This window comes from Cupressus sempervirens, chromosome 8, assembly GCF_028749045.1.
Source record: "Cupressus sempervirens isolate cs-2001-9-10 chromosome 8, ASM2874904v1, whole genome shotgun sequence".
Lineage (NCBI taxonomy): Eukaryota > Viridiplantae > Streptophyta > Pinopsida > Cupressales > Cupressaceae > Cupressus > Cupressus sempervirens.
Genome location: NC_143125.1, coordinates 827,192,718 through 827,210,726, shown reverse-complemented (window position 1 = coordinate 827,210,726; position 18,009 = coordinate 827,192,718). Strand labels below are relative to the sequence as shown.

Genomic DNA, 18,009 nt, shown 5'->3' with positions numbered 1-18,009 from the left:
AAATGCATACTCGATTAATGAACTCTCACACTTGCAGATTTGTTTAACCATGCTAAAAGAAAGAAATGAGAAAGAAACAAGTTTTGAGACACCAACCTTGGTCCAAGCTATGGTAAGGATAGTTGTAGTACAGCTCCCTTAATCTCCCTCCAAAACCTAAGAGTCTCTAAAATTAGAGAGTGGGTAGACACCCCACTAGTTTGGCCAAGACCCTCTAATAAAGCCTTCTCACAAACTTATTTTAGCAAAAACACTAAGCCACTACTTCTTACAAACTTGTCTCCTCCAACTTTCCTATTTTTGACTAAGTGGGAACATGGATATGACAACTCCAAATTCGAATTGATGGAAGAATGCATGGGTAAAGGGGCTCCCTAGGCTATCTAGGCACTCACATGATCAAAAATAGGTCCCTGACATGATGTACTATCATATGGGTAACTTATTTTCACCTAAAAGACACTTAGGGACCACCTAATGACCCCTAAAAACCCTAGCCAAGTCCAAATTCGAATTTCCTTTGATTGAGACTCCTCATGGCATTTTTTTCTATGTGAGGTTAACTTGGGTACAACATTGGGGTTAGGTTTAGGTTAGGTTACTTCTTGTCAAACCTTGAATGACATGGCATCTCTACATGGACAACACAAGTGTCAAATGACACACACAAAACAACACATTACATTAAAAGTGACTTAATGCATGAACTAAGCTATTGCACACATATAAATTCACATATACAAAATAAAACACATTACAATGAGGTTTGAATCTTTTCCACTGATTCAACCTTGGCTATGTCATGTTTGTAGTAGTTTGAGCCTTAATTCCCCGTTAATCCCATGGTCAAATTCCTGCATACTAAACTCAAGCATCAGTAGTCCAAGAAAATCATGTAAACAATAAGTACATAAGTGAAATAATCATTATCTCATTCAACATTAAACTTGCATCTATTTCATCATCTCAAATTAACTTTCCCTTTCTTAATCATTTCAAATATAACCTTCAAAATATTAAAATATCAAAACTTACATATCACATTCGACATTTGAGTTCCATACTTCATTCTTTTTAATTAAATTACTTTTTGCTAATAATTTCCATGTAAAATGCTCAAAATACTATAACATCAAACTTTACTTATCATAACATGGTCAATTTAATATTTTGAATAGCTTCATAGTCTATTTTTACCATTGTGACAAGATGTTGAATCCACAACTATTGAATCCCTAGGTATGCGGGTTAGGTCTCAATGCATAACAAAATTTATCTTTTAACTCTAATTTCAACTTTAAACATTACATTCTTACATTACAATCATTTCTACCATTCAATTTCTATTAAAGCAATGTCAATAGCTTAAAACATGAATAGAATCATTAAATGCATCAATTAGGTCATAATATGCAGAAGTAATTGTGAATCATCAAAATGCAGATATTAAAATGACATAACCCTACAGTCTCAAAAGTGTATCAAAACATAGGATTAGAATCACCGTAATGCAATTATCTCATTGGTACTATGACGGATCGGGTGAGGCCTCACAGTATCCACAGAAAAAAAAGATTCCAAGGAAGGCAACAAATACAAGAACAGAAGAGATGATGACAAGAGAGATTACAAAGAAAAAGGTAAGAAGTGTTATATTGTTGAAGAAAATTATGATGACAATGATGATGAAGTTGTTTATGTAGCCATGAAGGACCAATCTGATGAAGAAGAGCCCACAACACTGGTAACATGTATAAACAAGAATGACAGATGGATCATAGACAGTGGATGCTCACATCACATGATAGGAGACAAAAGTAAGTTTGTTAACTTTACTCAGTATGATGGAAATAGTGTTAGATTTGGTAATGATGCTCCATGTCAAATCAAAGAAAAAGGTTCCATTAAGCTCACAAAACAAATTTCATGTGACAATGCATACTATGTTGAAGGATTAAACTACAACTTACTGAGTGTCTCATAGTTAGGCAATATAGGTCACAAAGTGGAATTTGGAAACAAAACTACAAAAATCTATGATACTGATGGTAAACTGATAGGAAAAGGAGATCAAACAAAGAGTAATTTGTTTTACCTTGATATGGATGATGTTTCTTGTTTATTTGCAAAATTTGATGATGAATGGTTATGGCATAGAAGATTATGTCATGTCAACTTTGACAATCTAGTCAACATCAGTAAAATGAAGAAAGTCAGAGGTTTACCAAAATTGAAGAAGCTTGATAATATCATGTGCAAACAATGTCAGCTAGGAAAGATGACAAAGTCAAGTTTCAAAAGCAAAAACTATACATCTAAAGAGATACTTGAGTTAGTTCACACTGATTTATGTGGTCCAATGGAAATACAAAGCTATAGAGGAGATAAATACATAATGCTATTTGTTGATGACTATTTCAGGATGATGATTTTTATGTTCTTAAAACAAAAATCTAATGCTTTTCAAATGTTTAAGTGGTATGTGGCTAGAGTTGAAAAAGAAACTGGAAAAAGCTTGAAATGCCTAAGATCAGATAGAGGTGGTGAATTTACATCAAATGAATTCAAGATATTCTGTAATGATAAAGGAATCAAAAGACAAACGTTAGCTCCTAGAACTCCCCCATAGAATGGAATTGCTAAAAGAAGAAACAGATCTGTGATTGACTGTGCCAGAACACTAATGATGGAAAAGACTGTTGCTCTAAAATACTGGAGAGAAGCGGTAAGTGTAGTTGTTCATACACTGAACTGAGTACAAGTCAAAAAAGGTACAAATACAACACCTTTTGAATTATGGTATTGTTACTCACCCAATGTAAAACATTTCAAAGTATTTGGTTGTAAATGCTTTATCCTTAAAGATGCTAGAAATGGAAAATTTGATGCAAAAAGTGATGAAGGCATATTTCTTGGTTATTCCACTAAAAGTAAGGCATATAAGTGCTTGAATACTAACACTAACAAAATTGTGGAAAGTGCAAATGTAAATTTTGATGAGCACACAGAAGTTCAAGTTGAAGAACCAAAGAAAATGGAAGAGTACAGAACCTTTGTGTATTCTTATGAAGGAATGACTGTTGATGAGGACAATGTCAATCAAATTGAAAATCAACAACAAGTATCAGTTTCAGCCGAGTCTCAACTAGTGAATGTCGAGTTGCATTCAGAAGCCGAGTTGCAGAATGAAGAAAATGTACAACCTGATTCTAAAGATAGTACATATAATGAAGAACAACCTGACAACGAAGTGCATAGTGATCGTGAATCTGGAAGATCAAACATGGAAACAAGGACAGAACCAAGGTTATCCAAATATGTAAAAAGACATCACCCTGCTGAACAAATAATTGGTGACAAAGATGCAATACTAATGACAAGGAACAGACTAAGACATGAATCATGTCTGATAAGCAAATCTGAACCCAAGACAGTATATGGTGCATTACAAGATGATGACTAGTATAAAGCTATGAAAGAATAAATTGATCAAATAAGGAAAAAAAAAAACTTGGAGTTTGGTTCCCAGACCAACTGACAAGAATGTGATTGGCACCAAATGGGTATTCAGAAACAAGCTAGATGAGAATGGTGAGATTACCAGAAACAAAGCTAGACTAGTATGCAAGGGTTATGCTCAAGAAGAAGGAATAGACTATGGGGGAACATTTTCTCCTGTTGCTAGAATGGAAGGAGTAAGAACTTTACTTGCATATGTTGCCTACAAAGATTTTAAAGTCTATCAGATGGATGTAAAATCTGCTTTCTTAAATGGTATACTAGAAGAAGAAGTCTACATTGAACAACCAGAGGGATTTGTTGAGGAAAACAATAGGGATATGGTGTGTAAGCTACATAAAGCACTCTATGGTTTGAAACAAGCACCAAGAGCATGGTATGAGAGACTTCACAAGTATCTAGTGCAAATTGGATTTGAAAGAACTGATGATAACAAAAACATGTACATCAAAGTAGAAGAAGGTAAAGACATTATTGTATCCGAAATCTTTGTGGATGACATAGTGTTTGGTGGTAAGGAAGTACTTTGCGAAGGCTTTGTTGACAAAATGAAACATGAATTTGAGATGTCTATGTTTGGAGAAATCAAATTTTTTGTTGGGTTGCAAGTACACCAACTCAAACATGGAATATTTGTTACACAATCAAAATACATCAAAGAAACTAAGCATGAAAAAATAAATCAACTTTAACTAACACTTTTACCTTAAAAATCAAACCTTAATTTGGGTGCTAGCTAATCTTAAGACAAAATGCACCAAAGACAAAAAAAAAAAGTCAAACGTGATTCTTTTTCAGATTCACAAAAACATAGCAAAATTTTCTCAAAATTTGTGTTGTTTTTTTATCACAAAATATACAGATATGAAGATCAAATGTTGAAAATTTCGAAAAAAATATAGTGTTTTAGTTTTTTTGAAATTTAATCAATGGTGCAATTTGTAGAGAGGATAGTAGTGTCCCTTAATATGTGATCACCCATCTTCTTTATTATATTTAATTATTTAAGTAGTGTCAGTGCCTACCTTGTTTGTTTGAACCAACAGTAAAAGACTATATAAGACTTGGATTTAAGTGCTAGAATCACTTTGTACTTCAATCAGATCAAATCTTCCCTTGCTCAAGTAAAGACATGTTTCAATGAAAACAAAGCTTTGTCAATCCTTCATTTGACAATCAACGCTCTAGTGCTCAATTCCAGCCTAGTTGAAAGGTTTCCACTTTTCCCCTTTTAGATTCATAGAAATTCACAATGTCATCAATAAATATTTCAATCTAAGCCCCTGCTGAAAGCCATATTGATGTTGTTGATAAACTCATGTTCAATGGATTCAACCATCTTCATGTTAAGAAGAACTACATATTTCCTCCTGATGAACACCCCAGAAAGGATGAGGATTTTCATTCTTATAGAATTCCACTAATAAATCTCAAACACTTGGATAGTCCTACCAAAAAATTGGTGGTGAATGAGATCAAACGTGCTTGTGAGGAGGTCAATGGTTTCTTTCAAGTAAAGCATTTATATGTGTTCCTCTTTTCCATTAATCAAAATTTATTTAATTCTGCTTCAATTTATTAAATAGATGATGTGAAACATCTAGATTGTGAACCATAGGGTGCTAGAGACTCTAATGAAAAGCATGAAGGATGTTGCTAAAGAGTTCTTTGAAATGCCCCTAGAAGATAGAGCATGTCTCTATTCAGAAGAACTAAGACAATTGGTTAGACTTTCTACAAGTTCAAATATCAGCAAAGACAAATTCCTTCACTAGATGGATTGACTAACACACCCATGTCATCCTTTGGAGGAACACATCCATGCATGGCCTTAAAAACTTGAAACTTACAGGTAAGAAAAACCCTTAAAGAAACAATCTTTCTCTCAAGGGTTTTCAAATAAGAAGTATAAGTGATTCTTTTATTTATTTTGTACTATAGAGATATCACAAGGGAGTAAGTTAATAAAGTAAGAATCCTCAGTTTAAGGCTCCTGGCTATAATTTCTAAAGCTATGGGACAAGATTCTAATTATTTGAATAGAGTCTTTAAGAAGCATAGACAAATTATGAACATAAACTACTATCCACCATGCCCAAATCCTGATCTCACACTTGGCATAGTACCTCATTCAGATGTAGGAGGCATCAATGTACTAATGCAAGGACTTGTGAGTGGCCTACAAGTGCTCAGACTTCTCTTCAAGAAATGCTACCCACATCCTAAGGAAATCATCAACAAAAATCATAAAGTACCTTTCACCATAGAATCCTCTAGTTCTTGTAGGACCACTCAGATCTGTGTGAAAAATCTCCAATTTCTCTGTAGTAGAGAATTTCTTGCTAGGAAAAGACACTTTCCTTTACTTAGCCAAAATACATTCCTTGCAGAAAACATTAGTGGGCTTAATAATCTCAAGAGAATTTCTCACTGCAAATGTACTGCTAAGTTTATATGATAGAACCTTCTATGCCATAACCAACTGTTATCAACCTTTGCAACCAAACATATTATTTTAGTAGGATTCAATTGAAATACATTAGGTCTCTAGATCTGATTCTAGTGCCAATTAGCATACCATCTCTGTCTTTGATAATGCAAGTCTTCTCTGTGAACTGCAATAGATATCCCTTGTCTACCAACTATCCAACACTTAACAAATTATATTTCAAACCATCAATAAAGTAAACATCATCAGTGTTAGTTTTACCATCAAGAGTAATAGATCCAATCCCTGTAATATGATAGGTTGCATTGGTACCAACTCTAACAATGCCTCCATCATGATTTCTGAACTTGACACATTTATTCATATCACCAGTCATGTGATGTGAACATCCACTATCAATTATGCAATCTGATTTCTTCTCAACTTGGGTAACTAGAACTCTTTCATCTCTAATTTCTCTATCAATTTTATCTTCCTTGATAGACACAAATCCTAATTCATAATCACTCTCACTTTGATCTTTTTCATCAGATTCTTCATCCTCATTAGCATGTAAACAATTTCTATCCTTATCTCTTCTGGGCTTAAATTTTCCTTTGAACTTTTTCTCTCTTTTATGACATTTAGATGCAAAATGACCATATTCATCACAAGTCCAACACTTAATTTTCTTAACATCTTTTTCTCTTTTTACAAGAAGGGCTATTCCATCTTCAATCTTCTTATCTTCTTTAGATCTGCTACTACTGGAAAAGTCTCCTCTTGCACTTGTACTTCTTGACAGATTAGGTTGAATGTGCATAGCATTGAAAGCTTTCTCAACTCTAGCTAATTCCCTAGACTGTCTCATTTATGCTTCTTCAAATTCTAATCTTCCAAGAAAAGTTTCCTTAGTGAAATCATTGGTGCAAAGTATTACTAGCTGAATCATCTGAGTTGTTTGCTTGAATGGTGGTGATAATGTTTTCAAGATCTTCCATATAACCTCATCATCATGTTTAGTTCCACCAAGAGATCAAATACCTGTAACAATTTCTAATGTTCTTCCTATATAATTTCTGATGGATTCATCTTCCATCATCTTAGCATCTTGAAATCCAGAAATCCAACTTTGTAATTTAATTCTTTTTGCATGATCATCACCTTCAAAAGTAACTTCTAATGCTTTCCAAATTTCATGAGAAGTATGAAATGTCTTTACTTGATTGTATTCATTTTCTAGAAGAGCTGAGAGTAGGGCTTCTCTAGCTCTCATGTTACACATGAACATATCTCTTTGTCCCTCACTGCATTCCTCTAGCTTTGATTCTTCAACAATCACCTTCTTAGCTTTCGTCAAAAGCCAATAACCCAGGCCCATGCACAAAAGATGAGTCTTCATATTTTCTTTCAAACTATCATAGTTGGCCCCATCAAATCTCAGACTATCTTTCTTGAACATATTCACCATTGACCTCCTAAAGATGTTAAGCCTTATCTTCAAGGACCTAATGCTCTAATACCAATTGTTAGAATATATAGTCCACTAATATGACTAAGAGGTGGGAGGGGGTGTGAATCAGTTATACAACTATCATCACAAACATTACTCTTAAACAAACTTAACCATGTGAGTAATATAAACTAAAACCACAATAAGATACTCATGCACAATTAACACCAGATATGTTAACTAGGGAAACCCTTGATTAAAGGGAAAACCTCGATGGGGATGGTACCCACAAGATGATGTACTAATATAAATATTCCTTGTTAGTGGATAGAACCTGTTAGGAGTTTGTTACAACATTTAGTACATATGAGTCCCTATTAGAAGACTTAGAATCCCTATAATGTGATTCCAACCTTGTTAGTAGTTGTGGAAGATAGTTGAACCCACTACTCAAACAACTTCAAGGTTAAGATCAAAGAACCCACTCTCCAAATGATCTTTGTATTATTCCTTCCAGAATAATAGAATTGAAATGTACTTCTTCCTATGTCTCTGTTATGTCAACCTAGCTTCTACTCCTTCAAATCTTGTAACCAGATCTCATATTGCACATCCAATGATCCCTTGGATCGCTTACACATTCAGTAAGCATTCTGCTCCTTCTTGAACTGTGCATTAATACTTCACATTCCACTTGATCCTCTCAAAAACCAAGTCATGTTACAAACAAGGAAAACAACTTTCCTTTATACCAAATCATGATAATAATTCCTTGAGTTGGCCTTAAGGCTTTCCCAATTAATTAAAATAAGATAATTAATTAATTCACAACACTGTCGGCTCATAGTCTATACAAAACATCACATGGTGAAACCACATCTTGTGCACATGCTGGTGTCACCACACGAGCATCCTCTATCACTATTATCTGCACATCACCTTCATTACATCTTAGATGAAAGATAGTGATAGATTATTAGAACTATGTTTTCCAATGCTTTATTTCTAAACGACTTCTAGTAAAACAAGTGCAATTTTTGTACAACATTGAATCAGACTTTGTTCTTTGAACTACATCATCAGGACAACCTTAGGAACATATCCTCCAATTTGCATCATAAAAAACTTCCTCAGCTCATGTGCATACTAAGATTACTGACTGCTATTCTTCCAGTCTTAATAGAATAACTGCTATGTTGACATCAATGACAAACTTAGTCATGAATACAACATATCAATATTCTTCAATGCTTAAGATACTCCCTCAATGTAGTATCATAAGCATTCATGCTAACAAGAAAGAATTACTAGGATTAGGCTTCACTGCAGCAGGGATTCTATCCCATGTTTTTTAGAATCTATAATTGAAATCTATCATAAACTCATGAGGCACCCTCTTGATTGTAGTTAGTTGTTCTAAAAGTGATAGATGGTCACTCTTATCTTTGAAATGTTTGCACAAAATTTCTCCTAGCTCATCCTAGTTATTAATGGAGTTATGTGGCAATTCTCTCTACCATTGTAAGGCTTTTCCCTTTAGTGGCAAAACTAATAGTCTAAAAAAAAATCATCTTCTGTAATACCATGTATATTGTAGATATTTGAGACTTCATGAATGTGTTCTATTAGGAAAATTGAAGTTTTACCAGTAAAATCTGGTAGACTTTTAAGAGAAGATACTAGGATAACATGTCTTTGGGCTAAAATAAGAGGATTTCCACTATTAAAGGTAGCAAACACCTAATTTCTGGAGAGGGCCATGTGGAATAATAATCTATTAGGATGAAAAAATGGTACCCTAGACTGTGACTTATCAACTAGAGGAGTAGAAAGAGATCTAAGAGGTGTATGTGCTACCTTTGAACTCCTTACTGGTGATAGAGAAAGTATACTTCTTTTTCTTCTAGGATTTGAAAATGAAAGTTCGATAAACTAAAATTTACCACTAGAAGATGCCTTTGTTTGAACCTTGGGCATCAATTGCAGTAGTTCTAGTCTGAGAACCAAGATGCAGAGATGGAATTGCCAGGTTCTTGAATGTGAGCTTCTTGAAGGATGCAATTCTAAGAGCAACATTATCTTCTCAGCATAGAAGTTAAAGTCCTTTAATTGACACCAACAAACCGGTAGACTTATTAGTAAGCTTGAATTTAGTCCCACCAAGAGTGCCAAAACTATTGACACAAATGTTTAGACCTACTTGAGGTGTGATCCTCAAGTGACCTTGTGTAACATGGAAACAATCTCAAAAGTGTGGGACTTTGCAATCAGGGATTGAATCTCTAGAGAAGGCCGACTTCCTCATAATCTGGATGCATCTAACTAAGTCTGAGAAGGAAAAGGGAAGGAGGAAACAAAAAAATAAAATGTTGAACCTTGGAAAAGTGGTGATGCACCAAATAGATTGTTGATCTACTTATTTCCAATAACTACACTAAAATCCAATAGACCTCACTAGACATACCACTATATGTATTCCTTCAATCTTAACACCGTAGAAAATCCAAGAAATAACATAACCATGCAAGGAATACAACATATTCACTTAACATATTAGTTAATTGAAATGAACATAATCAAATGGTGCTACAATTGCTAAAATACATCTAGGAAAATGAGGTATAACATATTACACAAATTTAACTGGCTGAGAATGGATATAACAGCAGTGATTTCTATTGAATAAGAGGCAAGAGCATTTACAAAGAAATTTGCAGAAGACTAGAAAAAATAGATCTCGAGAAAAAATAACAAAACTTGCCTTTATAGGGTGCAAGTATAACCTAGATACAACCTTGGGTTAAAACTCCAATGACCGTGGGGTTGGATTACATATGAGAGAAAAAATATTGGGAATCAGAAGGGAGATCTGATCATGAAGTACGATTGCTCGTGAAAGTGATAGGATGGGACAAAATAAGTGCACCCAATTGCAAGAGATCAAATCACCGAGAATTTGATCATTTCATGCATTAAAGAGACATGGAGTGCATTGATGCCATGCCAATCAAGGCCCAAGAAGTAGTTGGGCATTTAAAAAAATTGACCCTAAGGGCGTACCATGGCAGAAAAAGACCGTATAGAGGGAAACATGTAGACTTGACCACAGGGGGAATTTGGTTTTTTGAAATTAAACACTGACTGTCAATGAATGTTGTCTCTGTAAAATGGATGGTCAAATGCCATAGATCTCCCCAACGAGAGATTAAGTCATAGTCATCGATGCAGATCTCCTCTACTACATGGCACAATTCCAAATTTTGGAGCATCGAAGAAGCATTGCGGTGTGAAGAAACTCTAAAATGTAGATACATGGCAACATCTTACAAAACTTGTTTGATAGAATGAACGATGATCCTTTAACCCTTCGTGGAATCTCCACTATCAATCTATTATGTACATACTAGGCAGACTTAAGTCATAGATGGGACCCTCCACCACATGGCATAATTTTGGACCTTGAAACCCTGTAGAGACTTCACGATGTAAGAAATATTAGGATGAAGACACGTGGAAGTATGTGGACCAATCACAGACAAAATAACTTTGCCACCTGTGGACCCACAAAAGTTGAGCTGGCACATGTGGATAAATAAACATCGACATAGCTTGTCACCCATGGACCCACAGATCAAACTCATTTGGAGTATTCATCATATGTGGCACAATCTCATGTTTCTATGATGATGAGCAGGTATATTGAAAAAACATGAGGGTCATTGATCCTTTGCTATGTGGCACGATCTCGTATAATTCTGAGCTTTAAAGTCTTATGGAGGCATTAAAATAGGAGGAAGTGTTAGAATGGTGACGCATGGCAAAATCGCATCGAATGATGCGTTGAGCCAACCACCTATGCAAAAGCATGGACATGACATAGATAATGTGGGAAGTGGGACCCTCCACCATGTGGCAGGATTAGACTTCGAAGCCCTGAGGAACTGTTGTAGCACATGAAAAAGCTAGAATTTTGACATGTGGAAGCATCTTGTGTATCCAGGAAGATGGGTGGGTAGCTTGCGAAAGAACAAGAGTTGTCAGATCTCAAAATAAGGAAAGCAGCCAAACAAAGAACAAAACGAGCTAATCACGAAATGTTAGCCACCACCTCTATCACAATATTATCCCCTACAAGGAACCAAGACCATTGAAGGTTTCTATGATCAGATATCAATGTTGGGTTGAATGGGGGGCAAAAAAGGCCAATAGTAGCCTCATAAGATCTCCAAAAATACTTGGCCAACTATCTACTGTAAATGTGAAGAAACCTCACAGGTACGGGTGATGGTGTTATTCCACCAATGAATCCACCAACACGTGTGTGGCCGAGGCTCAATATCCCATATGGGCAAGCTATGAGAAAAGGTGGGGGCATGAGCCAATAAAGACATTTTCAGAAAAATTGTGTCTTACAAGTATGAGGGTGAGCTATTTGCCAAATGATAGAAAAGAAAATGGGAAAGTGGTCAGAGAGAGTCACATTTGATAGCAAAGTCACAGGTAATTCCCTATCTTTAGATAATGAAAAGAAAGATTGAGCTATGATCATGGCACGACCAAGCATTTTAAAAACCTTGTCAGAACCAACTTGAAAGCTGGACCAAGTATGTCAAACCCCACTAGGATGATGATGGTTAGCATTGGGATTGAAAAGGCCCAATTTATTGTGCATGTAAAACCAAGCTTATCTCTCACCAAATGACCACTAAAAAGGGAAGAGACCTTCGTTTTCAATAGCTAGCTCAACCATATCAAAATCCCCACATAAAACTTAGGTGGCGGGTGATAGATGATCTACCATCCAAGCCACATTTTTGAACAATCAACCGCATCATTAGGAGCATAAACATTAACAATACCAAAGGAATGATTTTGAAAAGACAAAAAAATCCATACATTTCTCTACATGAGATCAGAACCATGCAAAATAATTGAGAAAATTAAACAAGGTGAAAGAAGAGTAACTACACCAACTCGACCAGTCTCATGCTAGGAAGAAAATAGGGCACTATCTGGCCAAATCACACAACAAGCTAAGTTGAGAAGAAACCTAGCAATTTTGACCTCTTGAAGGCAAAGAAAATCTAGGTTACCAAGCTTGCACCTGGTATCATGAAAAAAGTATTTTCGAAGGAGTTCTATTAGCCCCTACACATTCCATGAAAGAGAATTTATCATGCAAAAGTTTGCATGCCATCCTTGTCCCCTAGATAGGAGAAACTGTTATGTAGAAACATGTTGGGAGAGTCAAGAGAGGGGTCTCTAATGGATGATGCTCCTTTTCTCCTCGCCATCTGAATGATCACTTTGGCCATTTGGGTTGCGAGAACGATGAAGGGTCTATGTAGAAATCATGGAAGCCACTTGCAATGTGCAGACCCAGGTGGCCTGAGGTTCTGAACCAATAGAACCTACCATCCCCTAAGACTTAGAGTTTGAAATAGGCAGTGACATAATAAAAGGAAATGGAGAAATTGGCAGTGCTATGCTAGAGTTGGCCCGACCATTATCCTAGGAAGGACCTAATTTAGAAAAAGTGTTTCTTTTACCCTTCTTGACAACAATAGTCCATTTATCTTTTTTTGCAACCTCAATAGGCTTAACCTATTGGCTAGTTTCTTATTGCACTCGAGCAAGGGACAATCTCTAATCTTGTGCTCAACAAATTGGCAACAGTAGTAAGTGTTCTAAAGGTTGAGGTAAAGAACCTTTTGGGTGAAGGTGGTATTACCAATTTGAATATCCACAGTTTCCTTGAAGTCCTGAGAGAGGTCGACCTCTACACAAACCCTATGTTGAGGATGAGCATTGAAAAACTTGTCAGGCTCAAGGCAAATCACCTTGCCAATAGTTTGTGCAAAAGCTTGCAAAAATGACCAGCACGGTATTGGGAGACCAGGAAATTCACTCTTAAGCTTGTGGTCATCGGAGATAGTAAAGTCTTGAGACCAATGTTGGAAAACCAAAAGGGAAGACCTAATAGACCATGGACCACATATGAACACATGTTCAACCTAGCTAGGATTACTAAAGCGAAACAAGAAAAAGTCCTTGGTGAGACTTTGAACCCCCTCAAGACAAACCCCTTGGAGAGTCTAGACTTTGGAAAACCACTCTTTAAGCAAGCTTTTAGAAGGAGTGTGACCAACAAAATAGCCTATCAAGGTTTGCTGCTCAAGCCATGCACATGTAGTATCGAAATATTTCACATTAAGAACAACATCAGGGGAGGAATTACCTCGTGAAACACCTTGGGGATGAACTTGCGCAAATGTTTTCTTAGAGGATCCATTTGCGCCAACAACAACAGCTCCAACACTAGCAACAACTGTTGGGCTAGAGAAGGCCAGAGCCATTATAACCTAAACAATATCCCATAATAAATGTAGAATGACAGATGACGGAAACAAAACGTTTCAAGAGGAAGTCGTACAAACCCTAGTAGAGCATAATTTTAGTGTGACCTTCACTAGAATTATTAACAATAGAATGATTCATTGAACAAGATCTTTTGAATAGAAGTCATCATCCAATGATGCAATCGCTAGACATATTTGCAAAATGTGAGGGCACCGGCAAGGCATGACAACTATTTGACAATATGTAAGAAAAACATTTAATACTAAAGATCTTAGTTTGTTTGAGAAAATTATCTTCTATGGTAAATGTTCACTTAACCCATTATAAAAATGATTGTATTTTCCAAGTACTGATTGATTTATCATAGCTTATACAATTGGTGTTGAGAAACATTCAATAGGAAATGAATGAACATAGTGAATATCTCTGAGGAAAAAGGTGTTGATTTTCCATATAATTGATTTGTAGGAAGGAAAAATAGCAAAAAGAAAAAATGATTATTTTTCCATATAATTGATTTGTAGGAAGAAGAAATAGCCAAAAAAAAGAAAAAAAGAAAAAGAAAAAAAAAGTGATGATTTTCCATATAATTAATTTGTAAGAAGAAGAAATAGCGTCATTGATATGACTGTGTATTATGGAAGGCCAAGATTAACACGTGAGCATTCATCAAAGTGTTGCAGATTTTTATTATTAGATGTTGTAGTGGCAGGAAACTAAATTGATTAATATGTCTACCAAATGAAATCATAGAGAATGCTTGTATAATATTTAACAAAATGTATCGATAGACTATACAAATGGATCAATAATTTGTGTCACTGCAAATATATCAAATGGGTGTGACTCTTGTGAAGAGAAGCATGTCGTCTGAACATTAATGGTTTGCCTTGAGAAAACTAGATTTATCGAGTCTTATTATAATTGAAATAATATAATTGCAATTTAGATAGGAATGGAATGGGCCAAGAAATCAAAACAATATTATTATTTCTTGAACAATCTCCCTGAATTAAAAAATGTTTTAGAAAGTTAATCTCTGTGTCTCTTATGACTGTAAGTCTTATTCAAGTTCATTTATCCTTTTTAGTTGCCCACCATCCTTTTATTTAAGAATATCAAATGTTGGGGTCGACTTATCCACTGTAGATTCAATTGACTCAATTATGGCCTTGTAATTTTAAGTGGCAATAGTCACCTAAGGTAGTATCTGTAAGATTTTGCCGCTACACACACATTTCCTCATTTCCTGTATACAATCAGTTACTTTTTTCTATGCAACAATACACCTTTCCCCATGGCTCTATGTGGTCTTTCTTCTAAATTTTCTTTTATCTGTCGGAATGGAATTAGAAAGCTTTTAGCATCATTGGGAACAATATTATTTTGGAGCATATGAATAATCAAAGTCTTGAATTATCTCCTTCTTGACATATAGTGGTCGCGAGAACCGTACATCACCCATCTTCTTTATTCCACGTTTCAATAAAAACAAACCTTCTTCAATCCTTCATTTCAAATCAACGCTTCAGTGCTCTTCCAAAAACCTACGATACTTTCTAATCCAATATATTTCTTTTTTTGTATTGAACATCTAATCCAATATTCACATCACAATCCTGATATTCACATCACAATCTAATCCAATATTTCTTTTGAGAGATCCATAGCAATTCCAGTCCAGCTGAAAGGTTTCCACTTTTCCCCTTTCAGATTCAGAGAAATTCACAATGTCATCCACAGATATTTCAATCCATGCTCCTGTTGAAAGCCATCTCGATGTTGTTGAGAAACTCATGTCCAATGGATTCAACCATCTTCATGTTAAGAAGAACTACATATTTCCTCCCGATGAACCCCCCGGAATGGATGAGGTTTCTCATTCTTATAGAATTCCACTAATAGACCTTAAAGACTTGGACGGTCCTGCCAGAAAATCGGTGGTGAATGAGATCAAACGTGCTTGTGAGGAGGATGGTTTCTTTCAGGTAAAGCATTTATTTGTGTTCCTCTTTTCCCTTAATCAAATTTTATTTGATTCTACTTCAATTTGTTAAAAGAATGATGTGAAACATCCAGATTGTGAACCATGGGGTGCCAGAGACTCTGATGAAAAGAATGATGGATGTTGCCAGAGAGTTCTTTGAAATGCCCCCAGAAGACAGAGCATGCCTCTATTCAGAAGAACCAAGAAAATTGGTTAGACTTTCTACAAGTTCAAATATCAGCAAAGACAAATTCCTTCACTGGATGGATTATCTAACACACCCATGCCATCCTCTGGAGGAATACATCCATGCATGGCCTCAAAAACCTGCAGCTTACAGGTAAGAAAAACCCTAATTGAAACGATGTTTCTCTCAAGGGTTTTCAAAGAAGAAGTATAAGTGATTCTTTTATTTATTTTGTACTACAGAGAGATCGCAGGGGAGTATGTTACTGAAGTAAGAATCCTCAGTTTAAGTCTCCTGGCTGCAATTTCTGAAGCTATGGGACAGGATTCTGATTATTTGAATAGAGTCTTTAAGAAGCATCGACAGATTATGAACATAAATTACTATCCACCATGCCCAAATCCTGATCTCACACTTGGCATAGTACCTCATTCAGATGTAGTAGGCATCACTGTACTAATGCAAGGACATGTGAGTGGCCTACAAGTGCTCAGAGATGGAAAATGGGTTGCAGTAGAACCCACACCCAATGCCTTTGTGGTGAACTTGGGTGATCAGCTACAGGTTTATTATGATATATATGATTTCATTTTAAAGACTTCTATAAGTTTCATTAATTTATGATAGTACCAGAAGATTAGGTAATTGATGTTGTTTGCAGTTATATGATTGTTATTGGAATCTGTTGTGTCTGAATTTTTATGGACAGTTTGTCACTCTTTTCTTTGTATGATGGAATGTCAAGGGTAACCTTAAACATCGATACAGAAATATACAAAGCTAATATCAGAAACAATCCCTTAAATACTAGGGATATACAATGTTGCTCATCATTAGAATAAATGACACAAAACCAAATCTGAGCTCAAATAGAAATAAATGATAAAGAAGATAAATCTGGGATCTTTATATAGATATCTAACTTTCTTCATTATGATTTCTAATTTATGTAAGATCTGCTTTGCTATTCTCTTAGAGTTGTTGTTTAAAGCTATTTTATGAATTTCCCGTAGTTTAAAATTGTTTTTAATGGACTGAATCTTGAAATGATTTAGTGTGACACACTGGATTTTTATTAGGTGTTGAGTAATGGGAGATTTCAGAGCATCGAGCATCGGGCTATAACAAACAGTACAACTGCTCGTATATCCATTGCTGCCTTCTATAGTCCTTCGTTGGATGCACTCATTGCTCCTGCAGAATCAATGGTGGATGAGGAGCATCCGGCTCAGTACAGAGGATACAAGTTTGAAGAATACATGGAGGTTTTCTGGAAACAGGGATTGAAGAGGAAGACCATTTTGGATCGCTTCAAGATTGAAACTGGTCAATGAAATTGTTCAGTAAGCCTAGAGCCCGTACCTTGTAGTATCCATGTATGCTGTTAATGATTCTATTTGCATATGGAAATGTTCTGGTCAACTCCTTACTGTAGTTATACCTCCTATGCTATGCATAATACATACTGGTAGTACTGGTGGTGCAGGGTTATATAATCTGTTAGTGGTTGACATTCGAAACATGTAGTAGTTTTTCAGCAATTATATTTGTTTATAAGCAGTCCTAGAGAAGTCATATTGGTTGATCTTGTATATATCAGCAGTCACTTTAAGAGCAGGTTGTCATTTGTACACCTGTTTTTCCTTCTGTATCATTGTAATCTTTCAAAATTAGCTCTTTCAGAAACTCTTATGGTAGAATTTGTATAGTTTTTCAACAATTATATTTATTTATAAGTAATTGAAGAGAATTTATATTGGTTAGTCTAGTATAATATCAGCAGTCACTTCGAGAGTAAGTTGTCATTATGTTTAAATTGGAAATCTGTTGTTTCATCTATTTTGGCAGGCTAAATTTGAAGGAAAGTTTACGTGAATCTGTATAACCCCTTACAATAAACTCTTTAAGCAATTGTCAAACTTTCTAATAATTTTTTAAATCTTTGTTGAAAATTGAAATTTCTATGATAGAAAATCTTCAAATACTATGTATAAATAATGTTGAATTAAAAAAAATAAAAGATAGAATAAAACAATAATAATCTTCTTTGTCGTTATATTTCACAACATCCACTA

The 18,009-nt window shown here is 35.3% G+C and overlaps 1 protein-coding gene across 1 annotated transcript; it reads left to right on the top strand.

The window, feature by feature from the left end:
• The first annotated feature begins 15,282 nt into the window (after window positions 1-15,282).
• LOC149544963 (protein DMR6-LIKE OXYGENASE 1-like) lies at window positions 15,283-17,697 on the top strand. Its single transcript, XM_089795498.1, has 4 exons — window positions 15,283-15,748; window positions 15,840-16,087; window positions 16,177-16,498; window positions 17,014-17,697. Exons 1-4 carry the CDS (start codon window positions 15,491-15,493, stop codon window positions 17,266-17,268), a joined length of 1,083 nt encoding a protein of 360 aa, XP_089651624.1. The 5' UTR covers window positions 15,283-15,490; the 3' UTR covers window positions 17,269-17,697.
• Window positions 17,698-18,009: the final 312 nt, after the last annotated feature.

What these genes read in the sequence shown, in the direction of transcription:
- LOC149544963 (XM_089795498.1), top strand. Translation starts at nt 15,491, where the DNA reads ATGTCATCCACAGATATTTCAATCCATGCTCCTGTTGAAAGCCATCTC. An exon ending in AGGAGGATGGTTTCTTTCAG is followed by an intron (nt 15,749 to 15,839) that starts GTAAAGCATTTA and finishes TGAAACATCCAG; the next exon opens with ATTGTGAACCATGGGGTGCC. An exon ending in CAAAAACCTGCAGCTTACAG is followed by an intron (nt 16,088 to 16,176) that starts GTAAGAAAAACC and finishes TTTGTACTACAG; the next exon opens with AGAGATCGCAGGGGAGTATG.